The following is a 26,863-nucleotide window of genomic DNA, read 5'->3' on the forward strand; positions in this document are numbered from 1 at the left end:
TCATGCATTTTGAAAAATTCAATGGGAAAAAATTGTTCTGAAGTTTTAGAGGATACAAACTAAAAGAAATCAAGGAGTGTATAAAATTGCTAGGAAGCAGCACCAGAAGAAAAAAGATAAATATTACCTGGGATTTAGAGCAGAGACTTTAGCTGAAAATAGGCGATGGGTACGGACGGACAGTTGGCAGAAGCAAACATGAGGGAAAATAGTCAACTCTGCTCGTGGTTGAAAAAAACACATGGAAATATAGAATTGTACACACTGTAAATTAGCAAAATGTCAAAAAAATGAATACAGCCTGTTCTGGTAATTCTATGTTAAAATTGGCCTACGTATATATTTCTAGAGACACAGAAATTTAAACTTACATAATTAAAATAAAAACCACAGTTCCTTAGTCACAGTAGCCGATTTCAAGCGCTCAATAGCCACATGAAACTAGGAGCTATCATACCTTTCAGCACAGAATATTTCCATTAGCACAGGAAATGCTACTGAACTGGAGTCTGGAGGATAGACACAGGAGCAATAGATCTTAAAGATGCACAACTCTCATAGTACTTGACATTTCAAGTTGTTCTCCAATGCTTTTAGCGGTTGATCTTTGCATTGATACGTTACCCAATGTCCTCTTAAACACTTGGCATTTTCAGACCTATTTTTCTAATCTAATGGAATGAAATAATATATCTTGCTGATTTAAAAAATTTGCATTTTCCTGATTACTAATTAGGTCAAGTATTTTTTTCACGTATTTATTAGCCTTTCATATTTCCTCTTCCGTGAGTTGCTATTTTTTTCCTCCACATTACCATGTTGAAATTATTTAAAATGGGAAAATGTTTATGATATAGTGATAAGTTAAAAAAAAAAAAAGGACAAGCTTTTATTCTTTGTTTTCTAAGTCTTCCTCTTAGCTCCACGTAGACAGAGTGATTATTTTTCTTTATCCCTGCTATTATTTTTATTTGACATTATTCCTTTCTGGTAGAACACTGTGTGCTTGACCTAAAAAAAAAAATTGTCTGTGTTTGTGTGTATGTGTGTGCCTGTCTGTGTCTGTGTGAATGTATGCGTGTGTGTATAAAAGCAAGGACAGAGCGGAGAGAGAAAAACAACATTTCAAGATTTGTATCTTTAATTAGACTACATGTTTAAATTGCAAAGGAAACTGCCTTCCATAACTCAAGTAGAAGGAAATGAATTTGTGTATATTGTTTGGAGACCTCACATATTCATGTTTTGGAAGTTAACTTAAGCACACAGTAGTCCAAGTAGTCAACTTGGAAAAGAAATGACATTCTTTAAAGAAGTGAAACTGCAGTGTTTAGAAACAAAAACAGAAACAAGACAAAGAGAAATGATAGTGTAAAAACCGAATAGAAATTAATTCCTGCCCAACTTCAATCCTTGGGAAAAACGGGCTGTATTCCCTAGCACGTTTCATGGCAGTTTTGGCATCCAGCATGTGGAACCTTCCACTAGTGAAACGCAATTAAGTTCCCACACGTACCCACGCAGATTTGTCCCCTATTGGTCCTTTCCCTCTGTTTTACTGTCAACCAGGCTCTTTTCTATTATTCTTTCATTTCCTGCCTAGATCATCTTTCCCAATTTCCCTGTTTACACTCTGCTGAACGACGTTTCCCACCCCCGGTACAGGTGCTCTTTACAGCAGGTCCGAAGAGAACAAGGATTTTTACCTTTAACAAAGACAGACAGGAGCCGTCTTTATACCTGCTCATTGAGACTGCAGTCTCTAGATGATGTTGCAGCCTCACATCCTCCAAGTGATTTTTGTTAGCTGTAGGCACACCGGGTATCTGTTATGGATGTCTGGAATTTTAGTAGCGTGGGCTAGAATATGCCTTTGTGCATTCTCTCTCTTTCCCACTTGCTTCGAAATGAGCACCCCTGTAAGTGACTTGTTCAGAACAGGAGTCAGAGAGCCTCTCAGTTTATTGTTCTTGCCCTTGCCCTTGCCCTTGCCTGGAACAGTGCCACTTTCCAGTGGACTCACTTTGCGTGGCTCTTTGTTAACTCATGTACAAATTTGTAAAGTGGGTGTTGCTGCTTTTCCTTTGATTTGCAGTAAGGTGTCAGTTCATTCTAAGGGTATTGTGACATGAGTTATAGGACAGGAAATGAAAGAAGGCCACAACGAAGTAAAATTGATAAAACAAGATGTTTTTAAAATTAGGATAAAACCTTGCCCAGTAAAACCTGGAGCGCCAACGAAATAGGATTTGCAACTTGAATGCACACCCTTCAGGAGGCCTCTCAGAAGAATTGCCAAGCAATGCTTGACTTCCCAGGGGCGCTTGTGCTGCGGGATGCCATATCACTGTGGTCCTAGAACCTCCCATGGTCTTCCATCTGCTGAAGTTTGAGCTAAGGTGTGCATATTTGGAGCTACTTGCTAAGATTTCCCTAACGTGTATCCTGGATGTTATCTAAAAACATTTTTCTTTCCAAGTGCCTGGAATGTACTGGGACTTTTCCTGAAGCTACTCTTTTGCATAACAGAGTCAGATTTGCAGCTGTGCAAATGATTTGGGGATGCTCCATAGGGTCACCTGCTTTAAATATCAGCCTTACCACTGGAATGCTGGCATTATTACTTCTTTTCTTGGATGCTGGATGCCTTCCCTAAAGGGTATGGCTGTAACAAGCTACCCCATTGCTTCACAAAGTGTGGTTCCTGAATCAGCTGGGAACTTATTAGAAATCGAATAACCAGACCCCAGACCAGACCCACTGAACTGGAAACTCGAGGGACAGAGCCTAGGGTTCTGTGGTTTAACAAGACTTTCAGGTGATTCCAATGCTCATTAAAATTTGAGAGCCTCCTATTAAGCCTGTGGATGTCAAAGTGACATGTGCAGATGATGTGAAAGGAAATATTGTAACTTTATACTTCATAGTCTCCATTTCTAATGTCAACTTTTGTGCACTGTATATACCTAATATGTGTTATTGTTTATGTATAATTTATCAACACATGCATGTTGTGTACTAACTAGGAGTTCATGTTTAATTTTGTTATTGATACAGATGCATGATACACAAAGTTTGAAGACCACTTGTATAACATTCAAAAACGCTTATGCTTTAACTCCAGCTGAGCTATTAGCCAGCAATCATGTCATGCATTCGTGTTCATATATTTATCTCCTTTGTTCTAAAATGCTTTGCAAATAATTTATAGCATTCATTTCTCCTGTTGTACAGAGAAGTCTCACATTCCCAGTAAAGTGATAAAAAAGAGACCTCTCTGTTGCATCCTGGATTCTTTTTGCCTCTCTTTGAACAACACAGAGAATAATGATGGCCCATGAACAGCATCAATGGTGCTTTCCCACATCCAATGTGCATGCAGAAAAAGCACAAAGAGCTAGAAAGAGGAATCTATGCCCAGTCCTCACCATGCCCTTTTCCCACTCCCATTACTCTGCTTAGATGGAGGAGTCCCTGCGGCCTGGGGGGCACTCTGTTCTCGTTGGCAGTTTTCCTCACTCCCCAACAAATACCAGCTTGCACGAGCCTGGTGTGCCTCCTGTGTTGCACACTTATGCTCCCTTTGTCTTATGTATTCCTGAGCTCCCCAGAGAATACCAGTGTGCACTTGCTATAAATGGAAAAAATGGAGGAACTAGGAGTACGGCGGACTTTCAAGCCACAATAATTTAGGAGCTCAACAAAGGAAAAGAAAAAAATGATTATTTCATTCCTAGCATAGTGTTTGCATAAAGTGTACTCTCCATAACTGTGCATGAGGTGAATGAACAAACATACATACAGTTCGGTTCCTGAGCACGGTGTTCTAGTAAAATTACATAGCAGCTTAAAAGCAAAAATACAGGTTTGAGTCTTACCACCGTCCTTATTATCGGTGTGACCTCGAGGAAGTCCCATAGCCTCTGTTAAGCCTCATTTCCTTTACTCTGTAAATCAAAGATAAGGGTAGTAAGTACTTCATAAACTTACTGTGAGAATTAAGTGAGATGTAGCTGCTCAGCATGGTATCTGACACATGGTAAACTCCCGGGAAAGGTTAGTTAAGTCATACGTCGCTAATGCTGAACCAAATGCCAAAAATTCACAAAGCGTATTCCTGCCCTCAAGCCCTTTCTGAGTGAAGTTCACGCACTCTTTTTTCCCTAGCTAAGGCCAATGATCTTACGTAATCTATGCTTTTCTGAAAATCAAAAGCAATGCCTTTATTGAAGAGACTGACCTAAACATTTGTTAATCACTATCTCCTCCCGCCCATATGTCTGTCTGTCTGGAAGAGTTATTTCTGTTCTTGAGCTACAACTACTGGCAGAGGGGCAGAGTTCTTTTCATTCTGTCTCACCTAATGGAACATTATACTTCATCATTAAGAAAGAAGGGGAAAATTATATGTAGATCTCCACGCTGGAGCCATTTAGTTGAAAACTAGATGGCAGTAAAATGATACCACATCAAGGAAGGAATAAAAGGGTACAAGTTTTCTATCACTGTTTGGAAAAATTAATTTGTCTCTGAGGAGACTTTATAGCATGTTATCATCAAATAAAGAGACCCTAGGATAATAACGGAAGTTTCTATGAACTCTGAAAAAAATGACTCCAGAAAAAGTAATACAGTACTTTCCTTTTTCCCCCAGAATCACCCTTTGTGAATAATGGGAAATCAACAAATATTATTTGAACTAATGGTTAAGTAAGAAGAAAGCCTGTGACAAAGGTGTGAGGATGTCTAGGCACAATGTGCAGAATTGCTTCCCGGGAACACTTCTTCGCCCATTCATTTGGGCTTGTTACAATCACATAATTCCCATATATGACTTGACTTCAATATTTTCAATAATGTATGAAGTAGGTCTTACTGTCCTAATTCAGTATTTCAGGTAGTAAGAATTTGAGACACTGCTCAAGTTCACACAGTTGTAAGTAATGAAATCAAGACATAAACCCCAACCCACTTATGGCCTCATGTGGAGGATGGGAAGGGGCCTTTAGTTCATCTTTTTTCCTTCTTTGAGAAAATGTGAATTACTGCAGCAAAGTGGATCCCTTCCTCCTGTGCTCACATTACCACTGCTTTGCCTCACTGACTTGAATACTCCAAGGTTACTAGCCTTGCCCCTCTGAGACCGCTAGATCTGTCACATGGACTCATACATTGGGTCAGCCTTAAACGTTCAGTTTGATTCATTTCAAAAAACATGAACTGAGAGCCCTCAACGAACCAGGCACTCTGCTACGGGCTTGAGAACCAGCAATAATGGATAAACTTCTTGCTCCTGAGGTATCAGTCTGGAAGGAAATAGACCAAAATGATAATAATGGATAACTCTGGCATTGGTTTAAGTTCTCTTTTCCTCTTTTTTCTTATCTGCATAAAATGTCTGCTAGCATGTGTTACTTTTATAGAAGAGCTTAAAGAAAAAAAACCAAGGGCTACAAGAAAAGAAACTCTTCGGAAACTGATCTCTAATGACAAAGGCTGAACCAACACCATTACCCCAGCCTTCTGACTCTTTACATCATAGAGGCACTATTGTTCAAAGCCACTTTGGGGAACTGTTTAATTGAGAACCTGATAGATATCAGACAATCTGTTCAGTGTTGGAAGTTATAGAGATAAATAACATAAACTTTGACAATTTTGGAAAAACGGTGGGATATGATATTTTCCGTTTACACTGATACTGGTGTCTTCTGTTTGCATAAAGCTTTCGCCTGTTTTTGTACAAAGTAGCTATTACACCCGTCTAGAAATGCACAATGCCATGTTGACATGAAGTGTCTTCTTTTGAGAGCTATGCAAAAAAAAAAACCCATAACTTATCATTGCATGCCAATAGAAACACAGAATAACCCCACAGAATCCTCTTAAACATAATATTTAAAGAACCTCTAGTGTTGGGTAGGAGTCTGAAGCTGAAAAAGTAAACTGCAAAATGCTAAAAAAAAAAAAAAATTATAATAATCCCAACGCTTCTCAAAATCCTTCCTGTAAACGAGGGAATGAACTAGAGGGCTAACCCAAAGTGCTAGCACAGAGCAGAATGCTGTTGTTATTAATATGATAAATAGATGCCAGAAATGCCAACTCTCTACCCTCTGCCTCAACCCTCTCCAAATAGCCTTACTGGCTTAATCCTTTTATGAGGCTAAAAAAAATAATTCAGGCCTCATGCAGACCATATTGGACTCTCATGGTCTTCTGTCACCCTTCAGACCCTCGCCCTAGATAAACAGCTCCTCACATGTCAGAGGAAACCATTGGCACTGACAACCACAATGGATTTGATCGTTACCCTATAACTATACAACTGATATGTCATCATTCATTATTCAAGTATTGATCACCATCTTGTGCTGTTACAGATAAATGAGATGAGGCCTTTTTTTAAAATCAAAAACTCTCTTTTGGATAAACTGAAGGAGTTAAATTTGGTCAGCTCAGTTATTGGAGGTTGTTTTAAAACTGCGTTATTATTTCGGCAATATTGATGAAGCCTATGACTTTAGCTAAAGAGAAATATGACATCACATAAATTAATGACATGATTAAGAATGAAGGGCTAAATACCATTTAGATAAACCAAGAGTTTAATATGCTAAGCCCTAAAACTCCAGCAGATAAAAGCAGGAGTTAACTGCAAGCTGCAATTAATGACCCAGACTTTGAATATAATGAAAATTAATGAGCTGAATTCTTTCTAGTGTAACACATGATAATCGACCTTTGAAGATCATTGGTATCAGATAAAAACAATAAACATTAGACCATAAAAATCTTGATTTTCAATGCAGAAAATATTTTCCAAATGCAATGTAAAAACGTAATACACTTATTTAAATATAAATATATACACATATATATGCATATATATTTACAAATAAACAGATCCTGGCTATAGTCAGTGGGATAGGGCTATGTTGTAATAATGTCCATGGTGCTGATTGCCATCCCAGCAGAGATTCAGGAATCCAGGACTCAGACTCTAACAGCCACAGACCTCTCTCTGCTAGCTGTAAGAACGACAAGACGGCACTTGGGTGGCTCAGTCAATTAAGCATCTGACTCTTGATTTTGGCTCAAGTCATGATCTCAGGGTCATGAGATCCAGCCCTGCTTTGGGCTCCAAGTTGGATGTGGAGCCTGCTTAAGTTTCTCTCTCTCCCTCCCTCTCTCTCTGCCCCTCCCCCGTTCTCTCTCTCTCACTCTCTCTCAAAAACTTAAAAAACAAAAAAAGAATCACAAGATCCAATAGACCAGGACCTAAAGAGCTGTTTGCAGACCCCATGTCTCCCAACCAGAGACCATAAAGAGAAAACATTGAGAGAATCAGGGAAAAAAAAAAAAAAAAAAAAGGAAATTCCAAGAGATTCTCAAGCCAGAAAGGAGAAAGGGTGGGGAAGCAGACCAAGACAGAATAAGAAAGATACTTCATTTTGGAGAGTGAAGAAATATTGCTTTATAAATATTAGCTTTCCCTGTATCAATAAACATAAGTCTCAAGTATCAAGCAAAGGAAATCATAATGTGCACCCCATTAACTCCTTCATCCTCTAATGTCCGGAGAAATGCCCACAAAGTCCCTTCAGAATCGCCACAAAAGTCATCACCTCTTCCCAACCTCCCCAGTAATGCCTTAAACAGTAACATTTAAAATAAATAAAAGATTGTTCATAATTCAATAGTAATATTTTTAGTCTTCAGTATCAGTATCATAATGTCAGGAAGCTGATGGATATTGTTTAAATGTTTAAATATGGTTTTTTACTCTTTAAATGGGAAAAAAGTGAATAAGATGCTTCAGTAATGCTACCCATTATTTATCCAAGCTCCCTTCTGCTGCATGGGGAAATGTCAAAGGTCCTGCCAGAGGGCAAACCAAAAGCCACAGGGAGATGAAGACCAGAATGTGGCCCTAGATCATGAAAGGTGCTGGCCCCTCTGGGCCCTGATGCTTTGCATAAAGACACCTGAAGAAACCACCCACAGATAATTCAGGTGTGTTTCCAGTTTCACTCCTTTGTTAAAGTCAGGTTTCATTTCTGACTGAACCTGAATGGCTTCAGGGCAGAGTCTGATCCCAGCTCTTGTTCAGGGACCCTCGAGGAAGTCACGGAACTCTATGTTCCCATGCAAGGACATGCTGGCAAGTGAGGGGAGTTACTGCAATTCCTTCTTCAGAGGTTCCTGGAGGAACCAAACTTGTCATGACTCTCTATGAAGAACATAGAAGAGGTTGCCACCAAAAACACAAGTTTCATGAAAACCCACTAAAGAAAGATTATGAGAAAAATGGAGACTATAGGGAGAGTCAACTATTATATAGATAGATACCTTGAAAAAATGTCTGGTTTCTGTTCTCCTGATTAACTGGTCTTCTCTTCTATTTATTTTTTTTTAATTTTTTTTTAACGTTTATTTATTTTTGAGATGGAGAGAGACAGAGCATGAACAGGGGAGGGGCAGAGAGAGAGGGAGGCACAGAATCTGAAACAGGCTCCAGGCTCTGAGCTGTCAGCACAGAGCCTGACTCGGGGCTCGAACACACGGAGTGTGAGATCATGACCTGAGCTGAAGTCAGACGCTCAACCGACCAAGCCACCCAGGCGCCCCACTGGTCTTCTCTTTTAATTGCAGTGCTTATTTTGGTATAAAACAGTATAGTCATGGGGCACCTGGGTGGCTAAATAGGTTAAGCATCCAACTTCATGGTTTGTGTGTTGGAGCCCCACGTCGGGCTCTGTGCTGACAGCTCAGAGCCTGGAGCCTGCTTCGGCTCCTGTGCCTCCCTCTCTCTTTACCCCTCCCCTGCTCACATTCTCTGTCTCTCAAAAATAAACATTAAAAAAATTTTTTTCAAGGAGTGTAGTCACTTAGTAGGTATCTAGCATCAATTCCATGTTTTTGAACTTGGCTAGAGCCTGTAATTATGTTTAAGAATTTTAAACCTGGGGCACCTGGGTGGCTCAGTTGGTTGAGCATCTGACTTCGGCTCAGGTCATGATCTACAATTCATGAGTTAGAGCCCTGCATCAAGCTCTGTGCTGACAGCTCAGAGCCTGGAGCCTGCTTTGGATTCTGTGTCTCCCTCTCTCTCTGCTCTTCCCCTGCTCATGCTCTGTCTCTCTCTCCTTCAAAGATAAATAAAAACATTTAAAACAATTTTTTTTAAGAATTTGAAATGTATGGAGCCCCCTGGATTGCCCAACTTCAGCTCAGGTCATGACCTCCACAGTTTGTGAGTTCGATCCCCATATCTGGCTCTGTGCTGACAGCTCAGAGCCTGGAGCCTACTTTATATTCTGTCTCCCTCTGTCTTTGCCCCTCCCCTGTTCACACTCTGTCTCTCTGTCTCAAAAATAGTTAATAATAACCATTAAAAAATGATAAAAAGAATTTGAAACCTAGAATAACTGAGACACACATACATACACACACGAGCGCGCATGCACACACACACACACACACACACACACACACACACACACACATTTTCCTTCTCTGCCCTGTAATTATCCATTGATTACTTAAACTATGAAGCCACCGTGAGACCTCTCCTTCATGGAAAATATATGAAGGCAGGACTCTGAAGCTGTCCCTGCATTTGACACAGAACTGGGGTATACTGTTGTGAGTGGCATCCATCTGAGAGGAAATCACTGGGGGAAAGGGGGGGCGGGTGGTTACTGACAGACGTTTGGAGCTCACTATCCTTGGGTCGTCAAGTCAGTGAATCCTCTTCCTCCCTAGCTATTTGCTCTGAAAAATAAAGAGAGGATATCATTCCCTTTCTACATGCCCTTTGGCTTCCTGAGTCTTGTCTTGCCATTTCGCCTAATAGCCGACAACAGAATTGATTCTGAAAGGAGAAACTTGGCTGTATCTGCTGCAGCAGAAGTTCTGGTTTCTGTCTCCGGGAGCTGACAAACCCCAAGTGTTCTGCCTCACCCAAGTCCGTGAAATGCTGACGGGGGGCCGTCAGTGGGGTCACACCTCCTTTTCTCAGCCTAATGGCATGTTTATTTAACCAAACCCATACTGGGGAACTCGAAGCAAATAAACAATGTTGCAGAAGAGCAGATAATTTTTAAAACTGAAGACCACACTCAAGCATAAAGCTAAGTAAACACAACTTTGATGTGTTAAGATGGATTGCAGCCAACTTCTAACAATCCTTCACCGTTTTTACTGGGTTTCCCACACATGATCTCATTTGATCCTTGCAACAACCTTGAGATATTACTTTAATCACCAATAGTTGTTATCCCTGTTTCACAGCAGAGGAAACTGAGTCTCAGAGAAGTTAACATGATTTTCCAGGGATTACTGTTCTAAGCAGCAATGTCTACATTTAGAGCTGAGTTTTCTGACTCTAGACCCATTCTCCTTTTTTAATGTCTTGCTGCCTTCAACTAAATATGTAAACCATTACATGAGGGACAAACTTTCAAAACAACAAATATTTTGCTGGTTTTTAAAAAGCTCTTAGCAGTTGCATAGAACACCAAAAGTCTGGCAACCTCAATAAAATAGCAGACCGATGCAGGGCCAGAGCATTTCATAACTAAAATCCCTAGTGTGTTCACTCCTGAACTTGACCTTACTAGTCGTTAAGCTTCTCAGTTGATTTGTTCAATTTAGACCATGTAATTATTTGGGGAACCATAAATCCTTGGACACCAAATAAATGCCCATCACCTAGATTCTACAATTAACATTCTAGTATACTTGCTTTGTCTGTCTGTCCATCCCTCTAGCCAACCAGCAATCCATATTATTTTTCTGAAGCTGCAGATAGCAGTAAATTTTATACCTAAATAATTCAGCATGCATATCATTAATTATCAATAATTGCTGATGGCTCTTATTTTTTAAGTAAAACTTGCATATAATCAAATATACAGATATTAAGCGTACCATTCGGTAAGTTTTGCCAAATGTATACACCCATGTAACTCAAACCTCTGTCTAGATATGGAATACTACCCTCGCCCCAGAAAGCTCCTTCTCTGCATGCTCCTTCCCAAATCCCCTCCTCACCATTATTCTACTATTTATCACTGACAGTTTTATCTCTTCTAGAACTTCATATAAATGTGTTCATGTGTTTGTGATTCATTCATGTTGCTTTGTGTATCAAGAGTTTACTCCTTTGAATTGTTGAGCATCACTGTACTGTAAGAATATAACTAGTTTCTTTATTCACTGTCCTCTTGACAGACACATGGGTTATTTGCAGTTTTTAGGTATCCTAAATAAAATTACTATGAACAGTCTTATAGAGATCTTTTTGTGAATATGTTTTCATTTCTTTTGTTAAATACCTAGAAATGGATTGCCAGGTCACAAGTAGGTATATGTTTAGTTTCATAAGAAACTTCCTTAACTCTTTTTGAAGAAATTGCACTGTTTTAACTCACATCAACAATGTCTGGAGAGTCCCTGTTGCTTCACATGATCAGCAACGTTAGGCATTTTCAGGCTTTTTTAATTTTAGCCATTCAGGTGGGTGTGTATCATATTACTTTTTTAGTTATCAAATAAGAATATTCACAGAGTATATCCACACTTCCATTATCAAGGGGCATCTCAGGCAAAATCTGTATCTAAATCCCCCTATTACTATACCAGTTCAGGCTTCTTAAGTCATATGATTATGACATTAAATCTTGATTCTCATCCTTCAGGAGTTGATGGAAAGATTCATTATTTAACTTCAATTGGAGCTCCAAGTCACTGACTATCATTGAAGTTGATTTTTAGGATGTTCGCCCATTAAAACTAAGACTTTCTATTAATCAAAATTATCAGGTTGGCTCTTGATTTATGCTCAATAGAAAAATAAATAAATAAGCACAGCCTAGTCACAAACCTGTAAAATTTCTTTGACTAAATTAAATGGGCACCACCACAAAGGTGACTCTCTTAGACTTAAACTTGATATTAATAAGAGTGAATCCATGTAGACTAAGCTTAAGTAATAATACGTGGTAAAGTTACTTCCACGTTAAGATGCTTCCAGTTGCTGGAGGAAAAGTCATAGGCCTAATTCTGTCTTAATGTAAGTTATTCCTTCGGTCTTCTAATTTATCCTTAGAAAGTTTCAAGCTTTCACATTGCTGTTTTCTTGGCTTTTCCTGCATTTTCTCTGTTATAACTTCATTGTTCATTTATTATGAAAATAACCTACATGATCTTTTTTTTTAATGTTTATTTTTGAGAGACAGAGACAGAGTGTGAGCAGGGGAGGGGCAGAGAGAGAGAGAAAGACACAGAATCTGAAGAGGCTCCAGGCTCTGAGCTGTCAGCACAGAGCCCGATGCGGGGCTCGAACTCACAAGCCATGAGATTATGACCTGAGCCGAAGTCGGACGCTTAACCGACTGAGCCACCCAGCCGCTCCCACCTACATGATCTTAATGCTTATCAAAATGTATTTCAGTCCACTGCTTATAACATTAGACATATTATAACTCATTTGACATTTTGTCTTTAATGAACTTTTAATCATCAGCAGCAGTAATGCAGCTTAGAGCCCTGAAGCAGGAAGAACAAATTGTACAAATCCTGAAGCTAATGGAACTGGTCAAGGCATCTCATTAAACACTAACATAAACAATATAGTAACTTTTCCACTTCTCTTTAACTAGTTCCTTTCTTTCTTTGACTATAATTTTCCAAGATATTAAAGGATACTCTGCAAGTATATGTATGAATTTTTGAACCAGAAAATTTATAGTGCAACCTTAGCATCAATTAATCATTGTTAGGCACATTATATTTCTGGTGGCACCCATTCAGTTCTTCCCTGCACCATCTAGGATGGGCAAAATGGTTCCACAGTTTTAAGAATCCCCATTGGTTACAGAGGCTTTAGGGAGATGGCATCTGCAGAAACGTTATGAATTAGACATTTTAATCTCTGTCCTGACTTGCCTTTTTCAGGAGCACTAAATATACTACTTTATTGCTCACCATCTACCTGTAAGATAATAAAACATACTGGTTCTTGGGGCGGCTGAGTTGGTTAAGTGTCCCACTTCGGCTCAGGTCATGATCTCCCGGTTCGTGAGTTTGAGCCCCGCGTTGGGCTCTGGGCTGACAGCTCAGAGCCTGGAACCTGCTTTGAATTCTGTGTCTCCCTCTCTCTCTGTCCCTCCACCACTTATGCTCTGCCTCTCTCTCAAAAATTAATAATAAAACATTTAAAAAACATTAAAACATACTGGTTAAGATATGTTAATATGATAATCCTTTGTTTAAGTTACATCAAATGTCACCTATATATGAGTTTGCGTATTTTTGGAACTAAGTACTAGGCACATGTTTTGTACTTCTGAAAATAAGGATACTCCATGGCTTGAAATGATGTTACAGTGACTGTCCCACACATCAAATGTGCGAAAAATACTACAGATTTATTAGAAGTTCCTTTTGTTTTAATCTGCATATGTGCCACGAGGGCCAACGCTATGCACAGGTGAAAACATGTAGCTATTTTGGGATGATGAAGGAGCACAGAAAAGACCTGCCTGCCTTCACATATTTTTCCTCTAGGCTGCCTTAGGGATAAGACACTACCTTCAGATTTTTCTGTCAAAATCAACATCTTAGGGTAATACACCAGAATCGTTTTTTACTATATGAACCATTAATGCCCATTATTCCTCCAGAATCTAGTAGAACCATGAAGGGATGGAACACAGAGACAGTGTGAAAGGCTGCAGATGATATAACGTGTGGTTGGGGGCAGGGAGAGGGGTAGTGGGGAAGAACCCCAGGTAGCCCGGGGCAGCTGAAGGGTGAAAGCTCCGGAAGAAAATCTGGGACTTTCACAAAATATACACTTGTTTCCAGTGTCGGCCTCGGGCTAGACCCATGAGACACAAATGAGAAACCAGCAAAGTCCTTTATTTTCTGGAGAAAGCCGAATTTTGCATGTGAGCTCTTCTGAGGCACTTGGCTGTGGCGTAAGAAAGGCAGAATAACTTTGCCGGCCTCAGTACTACTGAGGCAAAACCCTGGTGCATTTCCCCGTGTTACATAAGCCATATAGTTAGATAAACGCTGGTTCATCTACTAAATAAGTACTGAAAATGAAAAGTGATTATCCTTGTCAAGTGCTGTGTAAATGCAAACTCTTTTTACTGTGAGTCCAGAACTTAAATAAAAAATCAAGCCATCATTCTTTTTCCAATAATTGCCCCTAACATTTTGCCAGTGACCACTTTATAAAGGAATCAAATCCAAATGCTGGATTATTTAATCAGATTTCACTGCGTTTTAAATGAACGGGGATAGAAGGTGACACTTTAGGACATGTGACAGAGCTCATGTCTAGGCTCCTTCCATTTCTAATGTATCTCTAAACTTTATCCCTTTTATTTAGATTGCTTTATTCAACACATGCAATTGTAACAGCATATAAAGGGTTTTTCTGACAATGTACTGTTCCCTAAATAAAAAAATAAAAGTGATCCCTCCATGTTTTATCATATTCCCATTTATACATTTTATCATAGGCAACAGAGAAAGGTTCAAGGACTTTAGAATAAATTTTAGAGCATAAGTTCAGTAATTATTTAGCTTTAGATTGTTAAGCATATATTAGAATTGTATTACTTTTCCTTTTCATAAAATGTTTCTGTTTTCACTAAAATCAGTTGGCCTTTTGTAAATTAACCATAGCAAACAATAAAGGAATATTCTTCAGACTGAGACAAAAGACCTTGATAAAAATAACTGATATCTTGGCTCTCTAATCATATTATTCTAGAGCCTTAATATTAAAGAGCTCTCATAATTGGCAATTGAATAGCTCTCCGTTAGTCTCTCTAAAAATAAGAGTTTTTAATCTCTTCTTGCAGGCTAGAAGAGTCTTATGATTTAAATATATTTTGGAAATCTGTTTCAACAGTTAAATCAAAAATGTCTGATATTTTCAATTACTTAAAACATTTATGATTTTAAGCTCCCAGCAGAAATCTGCTGCTGAAGGGGAAAAAAAATTAAGAGCTGTTAGTCAGAAAGACGCTTATGTAAGAACTGTGACATTGGTCATTGCTTTGAAAGCAGGAAGTCCTATATTTTAGACTCAAGGCTTTAAGGAATCTTTATTGAGCATCCCTCCCCCCCCCCCCCCCCCCCCCCGAGCTGAGACAAATGGCTGATGAGTGAAATCTTGAGAAATGCTCACAGCTTTTCTCCTTCATTCTGTTACAGCCCGGAAGATGGTGAGATCCATCCAGAAATCTGTCGGCTTTATATCCAGCTGCAGTGTTGCTTAGAAATGTACACAACAGAGATGCTCAAATCCATATGTCTGCTGGGGTCTCTTCAGTTTCATCGAAAAGGTATCTGCATTTAGTGTATTGCCATAAACACTGAGGAATGTTAAACAAAAGCTAATCTTTCCCAAAGCCCTAAATGCACCCCATGGCTATCTACACACAATTAGAATGGATGTAAATGTTCAGGGAATGTTTGACATAAATTAATAAAAGAACTCTAGACCAATACTAAGTGCATAAGAACACTGATCATCTTGAACAGAAATTGTGGTAGAAACTGTTCTCAAATGTATCATTTTACCACTTGTGAACATGACTTTGGTTACAATCAGCGTGGGGAATAAAAATATATAACAATCTTACTAGGGGTAAATGCCATCCAAGACTGCTGCTATTTCCCTAAATGAATTTGGCTGCAAGAAGACAAATTACATATTATGTCTCAAAGATTTAAAAATAGGGGGAACTCAACCAACAATAGGGAGGCAGATGAGTAACAGAAAAATCTCATTCCTGGACTTAAATCATAAAGGAATATATTGGCTAAAAGGCCTGAAACTTCCAGAGGTGCCCATGACTTGAGCGTGGTTTGATCAGACTTTTGACTCACATTCTGAATGATCCTCTCTGCCTTCTCCTGGGGGTTGGCTTTACCCTCACACTGCTTTCCCTGACATCAGCGAACTGATTCCAATGGGTCCAGTCATCACACCTGCATACTAAAGGATCCATAAAGAGACTTTTCCCCCACTATAGACTAGAAAATGTCCTGAGCTTCTTTCTGATTGGGTCAGATTGGCCCATGGGTCTATAACTGAACCAATCACTGTGGCCAGAGGAATGGTTTTATACAGATTGATTCGGCAATCATGGCCCATTCCTGGGGAGGAAATCAAAAGTTTCTATTAGTTGCTAATTAGGAGGATTCCAGCTATATTTTCTTTACTCATTCAGTGAACAAATAATTTATTAGAAATCTCTTAAAGGCAAACACTTTATGCTTGAGCTCAAAAGAACAGGATGATGTGAAGAAGGCAATCCTTGTCTGTGATTTAAATTCAGAGAGAGTAAACCCTGTAATTTCAGGGAAATTTTTATAAGAAGGATGGGGATTGAGCTGGGCTGTGAAGATAGGGTTCAAGTAGAGAAGGAAAAAGAAGGACCTTGCAGTTCACATAGAGACTTGACATCAAATGAGCGTGCAGTTTGGGGGGAACTAAATGGCATAACAAAGTCCTTGTAAAAATCAAATCTTGCATACGTGCTACGTATGCACAGGGCAGAACTAAAAATAGGATTATTCTACACTGCTCCAGAGAAGGGAGAACATTTTTTTGAAACATGAATATTACTTTTTTTTCCCCCTTTCTCCTTCTAAAAGCTGACCTTTCAACAATTTCCTTCACTACTTCTGTTATTAATGCAACTGAACATGTTTGGAGAGATTAGCTCCTAGACACTCCTAGACACTCCTGATACCTGATCAGAAAACTGAACACTCACACACACTGACGACATTCAAACAAGTTGTCACTGGCCCAATGTCTTCACTCATCCTGTCTACTCGCTCACTCACTCATGCTGTCTCTTTCGCACACACACACACACACACACACACACACACATATGCATGCACGCACACGTGTGTGCACTCATGCGTGCACATGCGTGCATTCTTACATCAACTCACATGCAGAGTAGCATTTTCATTCTTTTGAAGTGTGGTTGAACAGAACAGGTATGGGTAGCTTTTTTCTGGCTCTGCATTGGCTACTCTTGCAGTATTTTATGTCATGAGCGTGTTGCCACTGCAGTCTCCCTGGTTGATGACATGTCCTGAACACTCAGTGACCTCCAACCCCACTCTCGCTCTAACTCCTGTGTGCCACCACTGGTCTCCTGCCATCCACTCCTACTCTGTCTTTTCACAACCTGCTTTTGAAAGAAAGGCTCTTCTCAGCTAGCTCTCTGTTTAAAAGTAAAAGGGACTCCCTCATCCAGGTTGTTTCTTTATTGTATTTGGAAATACTGTATTGTCTTGAGCACACAAGTAAAAACACACGGCCTCTTAGCTGATCAGCTCATTTGGTCTTCAGTGCCTCCTGTCTTCATTGTCAGTCTCTGACCTGCTCCCTTCCCTGCTTCTTATTCTAAAAATAATAACCCCCTGCTCTCACACTTAGCCTTCCATGTACAACACTAAAAAGAATCTGTCTGATAGGGTCTTTGATTTCTCCCACATATAGGATTAAGACTCCACTTGGACATCTATTTTATTCCTCTAAAATCATTATTCTTTAAAGTGTAAATCCTTAGACAAACTGCTTCAAAATTATCCAGGATGCCGACTAACCTTGCAGGCTAATGGATCCTACCCCAGACCTACTGCATCAGAATCTCTGGGGGCCCTCCAGGTGATTCCGAAACACCGTGAAGATTGGAAGGTGTCACTCTACCCTTTGAAACAAAAGGAAATCACCCCACTATATGAGTAAAAACTAAACCTTCCAGATCCTTACCTTGCCATTCTCTATCCACCTAAGTATATGCTTTCAACTTTGTTCTATGCTTTCTTCTTTATCATCCACGCTGATGAAAACCAAATACGAAAGCAGTAGGTACCTCTGATGAGCAAGGGCTGTGTGTGATGGCTCGTGCTGTCTCCGCAAGCCCTTGACACGACCATTGAAATCAAGCTGTGGTGTTCAAAGTGTAGTCTCCACACTAGGAGTACCAGCATCACTCGTTAGAAACGCAAATTCTTGGGCCCGAACCTAGATCTATGGTATCGAAAGCTCCCCAAAATTTACTTTCTTCCTGCTTGAAGAAAATTAAAAGAACAATTCATCGAGACATCTCTCCAACTGAATCTATTTGTAGCCTTCTGTAACCTTCTGTAATCACCGTCTGGAATCAGCAAACCATCCTTCTACCCCTGGCAAGCCTCCTGTGTTTCCAGGAAACACGTCCAAGAGCTAATTGTCTCATGTACTGTTACCTCTGTCTAAGCACCAGTAGAGGTAAGGCAATGAAGACAAAGAGATTTTCTTAGTGAGAAATCTTTAAACTAGGAGTAAAGAAAACTATCTTATTTAAAGTTAAAAAAAAAAAAAAAACCTGGGGCACCTGAGTGGCTCAGTCAAGTTAACTGTCTGACTTTGACTCGGGTCATGATCTCAGGTTGGTGAGTTGGAGCTCCGCATTGGGCTCACTGCTGCCAACACTGAGCCCCCTTCAGATCCTCTGTTCCCCTCTCTCTGCCCCTCCCCCCCACCACTCTCACCCCACCCTATCACCCCTCACCTCCCTGCCTGTGCATGTTCTCACTCTATCTCTCAAAAATAAGTAAACCTTAAAAAAATAATTAATAAACTTGAAAAACTACGTGGAAAATGGAAATAAGTAACTAGAAATAGGCACCAAGGAAAATATCATTAAACCAGAGAAAATAAAGCACTAGAAAACATGTACGCAAATACATACTTGACAAATATCCTGAAAATTTCTGGAGTGCCAAATAAAATACTAGCTCTTAGAAAAGGGATGGTTCCATTAAAGAAATTATTCCTAATTTTTCTAGCCCTATATTTGTATTACACTTCTCTATTTCTTTATTCTCTCCGTTAATTTCCTCATTACATCTAGGAGATTAACCCTATAATGATTGCTTTCGACTCCTGGCTTCTTTCTGTTCACTAATTTATATTCCCACCATCAGAATGGCATAGAAAATGTCAGTTCATGTCATTAGTTTTTCTTCTTTCTTTCTTTGGTATTATTGGAAACTGGAGAGTAACCTGTGTCCAAGAGCCTCCAGCTAGTAAACAATAAGTATATGAAATGTGCTGCTAACAATCTGGAAGGCCATGATGAAAGAGAATAGAAATACTTGACTCCAGTGACCATGGACTGCCAGAAATGACTGGAAGAAATATGTCTAGGGGAGCCTCATTGACTCAGCCCATAGAGCATGCAGCTCTCCATCTTGGGGTTGAAAATTCAAGCCCCAAATTGGGTGTAGGGATTACTTAAAATCTTAAAAACAAAAGGAAGAAATATGTCCACAGACCACAGCACAGGAGTACTCTTACTCAAGTAAGAGTGGGGCAAATTAAGAGATGTAACATGCATCTTGTCCTGGAAACGTACAGCCCCTTCTCATAAAAGTAGACAGAGGGGAGTCAGCAAGCCTAAGCGGCCTTACTGCATGAGAACAAGAAATGGGGAAGGGATGGGGAAGAAGGCTCTGCCAATGTGACTTACTAAGTCCCCTTTCCCCAGGATCTATACAAATCTGTCTGCCAAGATTAAAGATGCCAGATAACATATTCTTTATCCAAAGGCAGTAGTATCTCTGGTGTGGCCTTGGGCTAGAGAAGTGGCCTGTCTAGAAAATCTCACTAAGTCCCTTTATCCAGGAAATCAGTAGTCCTTGGAATCTTGGGAATAGTGACTCCCATTCTAGTCTGTGACACTTCAAATATCTTTCTACTTAGAATTTCTTTCTGGTATGTTTCTTCTAATGTGTGGTAAAAGTTGGTGTTTGGATAACTTTTAGGTTAGCTAATTTCTTATCCCTCTGCATGAGTGTTACTGGTTGGCCATTCCCCCTCTTCTTCACTATTTCTTTTCCATCAGAGAAAAGGAAGGAATTGTAACTGAATCAAGTTTGGCTCTATAGGAGGGTCTTTGGTCAATTTGTTGTTGTTGTTGAGATTAGATATTGAAGCCAGATTGTTTCACAATTACATGTACTTGTAACTCATTTTTATTTCTAGTTACCCCATGGCTACCACCAGAAGTTCAGCAAGTACTCTGTATCATGTTTAGTTTTGCTATTGTATTGAGGAGTCATAAGCTTACTCTTTGGAGAAAAAGAGTGCACAAAGTTACGGCAGGAGCAAAGAGTATGGTTTCCTTCTGGGAAAAATAAGGCTCAAATCATTTTAAAGCTCCTGTAGGGAGCTTGGATTTAGTACTGAAGATTGTCTTCTTCTCCCAATTAAGCAAATTCTAAGTATCCTTAGTCCTTAACATAATCTTCTGTGGATCTTCATGCTTTTTCCATGCACCATGCTTCTGAATTTTTGCTGTCTCATACATCTCCCTGGTACAATCTACTTGGAAATCTTTTAAAATTTACAAGACCATGCTACTGCCAAAAAGAAGAAGGAGAAGGAGGAAGAGGTAGAGATAGAGGAGGAGAAGGAGAAGAATAAGAAGAAAAACAGTAATGAAATGATTTTCTTTTTTCACGGCCAACAAAATTAAAGTCAATTACAGTAATGTGAGGTAAAATCCATATTTAATAAAGGCATTGGGTTGTACCATGTAGCTTGTGGTTTGGAGAATTGTTTATTTCAAGAAGATGACAGATGGGAATAATTTTAGTCATTCTGTAGTTTCATATTCTAACACTTAAAGTTGTAGATTGGACCATTGCTTGACAAAGTGTAATTTCTTTGTTTATACTGCAAAATAGTTGCTCTCTCTTCTTCACACTTAGTTAATAGGAAATCTTTTCCCATAGCTGAGTCCATGTATCACACTGACCATCAGTGCCTGTTTCCTGCCACCAGATGAAATGAGACTGTAGGTCTCATTTGCTCTGTTGGCAGAAAGTGGGGCCAGGTTCCTAAGGGAATTGAATGATCCTACTGTTTTGACCATGGTTTTCCTCTCTCTCGCGTTCTCTCCCCATTGAATCAGTTTGGGCAACAGTGCTATTGAAAGGAGCAGAGACAACAGAACATTCCAGCGCAGCTCCCCTTCACATGTGAACTTGCTCTTTCCATCTGTGTTTTTGCCTCACCTGGCTCTGACAGTGAGGGGGCAGTGGTCCCCTCTGACTCTGCTCTACCTCTGGGCCACAGCTTACAGCCAAATTGTCCCCAAGTCCTCTGACAGTATAATGTAATCACAAAGGGAAAGGAGAGAGAAATGTTGAAAGTTGAAAAAATCTTAATTCAAAATCTAGTGGGAGCTGAGAGCTCAAGATGCTATTATGAGAAATTAATGAACTGCCTGCCATCCAGCAAAATACAGGATGAACTCAAGACAAAGAATAGAATATGAGCAGTAAAGACTCCAATGTATTCAAGCCTCCTATTAAGAAATGTAAAGAAAATGACCCACACCAATAAAAGAAACAAGCAACATAAAAACAGAAATAGAATATAGCCACAAGACTTTATTTTCCAATGTAATGAAGCAATTGATACTAAAATAGAACAGCAGGTTAGAAGAAATGAAGCAGAATAGATCTTAGACTATGATTCAAATTCTGAGTGGAAACATGCGTTCATTCTTTGAACAAATATTTATTGAGCACCTATCATATCTAAGGATATGATAGCACCTAGAACAGGTGCTAGGGGACTTCAGGGATCAACGCTGAAGACATACCTTTTATTGTCAAGTATATACTCTAGAGCAGAAAAATAGGGAAAAAAAAAGAAAAAAGAAAAGAGGAGAGGAAAGAAGAAAAAAATTCAAATGTTCTAAAAATCCCCAATACTAATAAGTGCAATGTCAGTAATTAAAATAGGATAGATGATATAATAGAAAGTAACTGGGTGGCTACCCTAAAAGGGAAGGTCAAAGCTCTGTGAGGAGACAGCATTTAATCTAAGATTTGAATGACAAGATGGAAACAACCTCATAAACATTGGTGTCTGATGCAAAGAATCCAAGACTAGAATGAATTTGCACTGTTTGCAGAATATAATTATAACCACCTTCTGGAATCTATTGCAAGGGTTATCTAGCACCATTTATTACTCTCTCTCTCTCCCTGTCTTCATATGCCAAACAGTGAGTAGGACAACATATTCATCACCTTGTGCCAAAGTTGAGTCAGTTGAGGACTAGGATGATAGCAGTAACAATAGCTTCCACTTACTGTGTACTTTCTACTAGCAGCTGCTTTATACATACTATCTGGTTTTTTCCTCACTGTTATTTCCTCCATCAGACAGATGAAGAACCCGAAGCTGAAAGAGATAACTTGCCCAACGTCCCATAGCACATTAAGCCCACTGCAAAGTTCCTGATTGTTCCAACACACCAGACCCTTTCCCACTAAGCTCCATTGGAGAAGGGCAAGAGAACATACCAAAGGGAGAAATAAAAAGTACTAGTATGATTGGTTGAATTTTATCCACAGATTTGACTTTTTAAAGATTAGTGTACATATTTCAAAATACCGTGTTTAATGGCTAAAATCTATTTTGTATTTAATTTCCTACCAAAATAACATTAAGTTGGAGAGTTAGTTTTAAGATGGGAAGCAAACTTAACTCCATAGATCATTCAATGATCTATTTATAGATATATTTATTATAGATGTATTTATCATAATGATCTATTTATAAAATATTTTACTTTGGGTGGGAAGAATTCTGACAAAGAAATGAGTATATTTAGTAAAATTAAATTAAATTAAAATTAAAATTAAATAAAATGTAACATTTGTGTGATCCAAAGGAAGGATAATTCAGCCATCATACTCCTGTGGGAAAATTGGAATTAATTAATTATACAGTAAATATACCTTATATATTGTTCTGCTCTACTTTAGGGGCCAGAAATGAAGCAGTAAAAACTGCATAGGGACCTTCTTCAAATGCATCTCTTTATCTGCTCTTCTCCAGTGCTGCTGGGGGACCCTTGGGCCTCTGCTTCCTCACATAGCTACGTGCAGCTGCCAAGATGGCTGCTACTGTGGGGGCAGTGACAGGACTACAGTACCATAAGGAGCACAGAGGACTGTGGGGAAAGGAGGATAGTTCCGTATCTCTCCCAAATTGGCAGATGTTTATTTTCCAGTGTATGGATGAGAATAGAGCTCTGTTTATGTTATCATTTTTATTTTCCACTATGTGTTTCATGGCACTGTGAATATCTTCTTACCACGGCGTAGAAAAGCCTTTGAAACTACTTTCTAATATAGGTAAACAGCTAACTGAATTAAAATAACTTACCTCTTCTCAAACTACATACTTTTTAGAAACTCGAGAGTAAAGTTGGATTACTTCACAAGCAGCCTACATTTCCTCAGTTTGTTTGTTTTTTTTTCATAGTGCAGAGAGGTAAAAAGCACCTACCGGTTATGGAAACACTTGAGAGCGAGAACAACTACCTAGATAAGGTTCCATACATGCATCTCATGTAAACCGTGTTCGTTTTGCTCCCAGTCAGGATGAAAACTTTTGTGAAAGCCTTGTCTGTGCAGAGCAGACAACGTGTTGGGAGTACCAAGAACACAGGCAATTTGCCCCAATCATCAAGGAGATGAGAGTGCAGTGGTGTCACATTAGCTCAGAGAAGATTGGTTTTGATTCCTAGGGAAATGTATGCAAATGGATGAAATGGACATTGCTAGACACCAGGGGCCTCCAAAGAGACACTGTCTATAGCAGTGCTTCCCAATGTCACTGGCAGGAAAGCAAGAAGGAATGGGAGGGAGAAAGGGAAAAGCAGTAGAGGAAAGCATGGATAGAGAAGAAAGAGGGTAGGAAAAATAAGAAATCAGGAGAAGGAAAGTCAAGTCGAGTGTGATAAAGAAGCTCGCACTGGCAATGAAGGACCCCAGCACCATCTGCCAGGGCCCGTGCCTAGGATTTCTGAGGTGGAGGGTACTCTCTGGAACTCTTGAGGCTGCCCCAGAATCAGATGTGTTTTTATTTCTCCTAAACAACTGACCATTTCTCACGAATATAAGAATAACCAACTTTCCAAACTGGTATGTGCTTCATGGGTGGTTTCTCTTAACTTTTCCTCAAACACGCCTATTATATTATCCATAAACAAACTAAAAATACATAGAAACCCCAAGGGAGCTGAAGGCAAAAAGCTTTGCAAGGCCCTGAGGAATGTAGCCAACTTTCTGATGTCTAGTTCTTAACAGTGATGAAGCCAGCTTAGTGTGATTTCAAGGTACTCTATGGACTCTCTCCCCTACGTCTATCCCCTCCCTGAGCAAATATTTGTTCACTGAGGCCTGAAATTGATTTTTCAGGGGACAGAGTTTTTCATTTCATAATCAGAAATGATTTTGAATGCATATTCACTCTCTTGGGTACAGTAAAACGTTGACTTGAAGTTACCATTTGTAAGCTGGTTGACCCCTTTCCTGAGAGCCCACCTGATGTTAGAGAACTGGTACTCCAATCTAAGGACACCTGGTCAAACAGGGAAGCTAGGGATAAGGAATTCAAACTAGCCACTGTCCAGGTGTGTAGACCAGACCTCTGCTGACTCATTAATGTGGTCATAAGAACATCTATGAACTGAACCTAATTTTTCAGCTTCATCTTTCACTAACAGTCCTCACCTCACCTGCCCCCCATACCTTGTCCTGCCACTCTCCAGGCATCTTGAACTATCTGTAGGTATAGTATCTGTAGGTACTTGAACTTGCACGTTCTTTGCAGTTCCTCCTTTTGCTTGGAACTTATTACCCATCCTCCCCCATCCCACGCCCATTCCTTTCATCTGGCCTACTTTCTGGGTCATAATTTAGATGGGACTTCCTATAGGAAGCTTTCCCTGGGCGTACATCCCCAAGCATTTCCATGGCACGGATTTTAGCACCTTTACATTGAGGTGTAGGTAGTTGCCTGTTTTCCTGTCTGTTGTCCTCTCTAGACTTGATCACCTTGAGTGTATTCACCGTTGTATCCCCAGAATTTAGCATAGTGCCTAGAGCAAAATTTCCATGAATAACTAGTGAATGGATGAATGTACTGCTTTCATTTTGCATTTATTGTCAAAAGAGAGGGAGTATAATTGGTGGAAAATCTTGTCCAGACATGTTAGACTGAACTCATACATATATTTTCCCTCCTTCGGAAACTCCATTGAAATAACAGAAAAAAGATATCATGAAAAAATAAATAAATTCATATTAGTTCTTATATTTGTCAGGATAGAGTACTGCTTCATGAAACAACACCAAATCTTGATGGATTAAAACAGTTAGAATTCATTATCCATGACAGGGTCCAATGCGAGAACTGAGAGGGTGAGCAGTTTTGCTCCTTCCATTCTCCACGTCCATCCAATGGTCAGGAGGAGAAAAGACAGCAAGGAGAATCACATGGGAGGATTTTTCGGAGTGAATTTGGAAGAGGAATACATCACTCCTACTTACAATCCACTGGCCGTAGCTCTCCCACATGCCACCCCCGCCCCCCACCCCCACTTGTAAGAGGAAAAGGAAACAGAGGTTGGCAAACAAAGAACAATCTTCTATGCCCCTGAAAAACAAGGAAGGACGTCTTCAACAAACCAGAAATTTGGAAGAATTTCTCAAAGCTCCAAAGTTATTGCGATTGGATTGGTAGATATAAATGAACAGAGGAAACCACAGCTGATAAGATACTCAAAAAGAAACAAAAGAAATTCAAGCAGGAGAAAATTACTGCAAAAATAAAATCAATTCCAGAAATACTTTGAACTTGGAATCAACAAATGCAAATCACAGGAAGGGTTTCTGGGACTATTGTCAGGGAAATTAATGTTTGAAATGGCATTCAGAAAAAACTGGGCTGCCCCACACTGAGCAATGAGACCATCACTGCTCGCCCCAGGAGGACATCTGGTGTGATTGTCCGGACTGGGCAGCAAAGCAGAGCAGAGTGTGAAATAACTCTGAGCCTCCATAAAGACAGCTGTAGAAGAAAAAGAAAGTGAACACATTACTCCAGTGTTTTTTCACAGGCTAAATTGTTCAGTATATCTCACTGGAGTAGGAGTTTTATTTTTATTTTTATTTTTTAATATATGAAATTTATTGTCATATTGGTTTCCATGCTCATCCCAAAAGATGCCCTCTTCAATACCCATCACCTCCCCTCCCCTCCCCCCCACCCCCCATCAATCCTCAGTTTGTTCTCAGTTTTTTAGAATCTCTTACGCTTTGGCTCTCTCCCACTCTAACCTCTTTTTTTTTTTTCCTTCCCCTCCCCCATGGGTTTCTGTTAAGTTTCTCAGGATCCACATAAGAGTGAAAACATATGGCATCTGTCTTTCTCGGTGTGACTTATTTCACTTAGCATCACACTCTCCAGTTCCATCCACGTTGCTACAAAGGGCCATATTTCATTCTTTCTCATTGCCACGTACCACTCCATTGTGTATATAAACCACAATTTCTTTATCCATTCATCAGTTGATGGACATTTAGGCTCTTTCCACAATTTGGCTATTGTTGAGAGTGCTGCTATAAACATTGGGGTACAAGTGCCCCTATGTGTCGGTACTCCTCTATCCCTTGGGTAAATTCCTAGCAGTGCTACTGCTGGGTCATAGGGCAGGTCTGTTTTTAATTTTTTGAGGAACCTCCACACTGTTTTCCAGAGTGGCTATACCAGTTTGCATTCCCACCAACAGCACAAGAGGGTTCCGATTTCTCCACATCCTCTCCAGCATCTATAGTTGGAGTAGGAGTTTTAAACAGGAAACTCTGAGTAGACAGGAGGCCCAAAAAACAGGCAAGTGCCCAGGTAACTTGTTACTGGAGATGAGAAGCACCCAGAAGATAAGCTTTAAGC

At 39.6% G+C, this 26,863-nt stretch overlaps 1 protein-coding gene across 2 annotated transcripts in view; it reads left to right on the forward strand.

Moving 5' to 3' along the window:
• The window catches only part of RGS7BP (regulator of G protein signaling 7 binding protein), a 105,608-nt gene that overhangs the window by 47,798 nt on the left and 30,947 nt on the right, over window positions 1–26,863 (forward strand). For both annotated transcript variants that reach the window (XM_049649517.1, XM_049649518.1), the window contains exon 3: window positions 15,241–15,371. In XM_049649517.1, coding sequence (XP_049505474.1) covers window positions 15,241–15,371 — 131 coding nt within the window. The remainder of the gene's footprint in view (window positions 1–15,240; window positions 15,372–26,863) is intronic.

This window comes from Panthera uncia (assembly GCF_023721935.1).
Source record: "Panthera uncia isolate 11264 chromosome A1 unlocalized genomic scaffold, Puncia_PCG_1.0 HiC_scaffold_17, whole genome shotgun sequence".
Taxonomy (NCBI): Eukaryota; Metazoa; Chordata; class Mammalia; order Carnivora; family Felidae; genus Panthera; species Panthera uncia.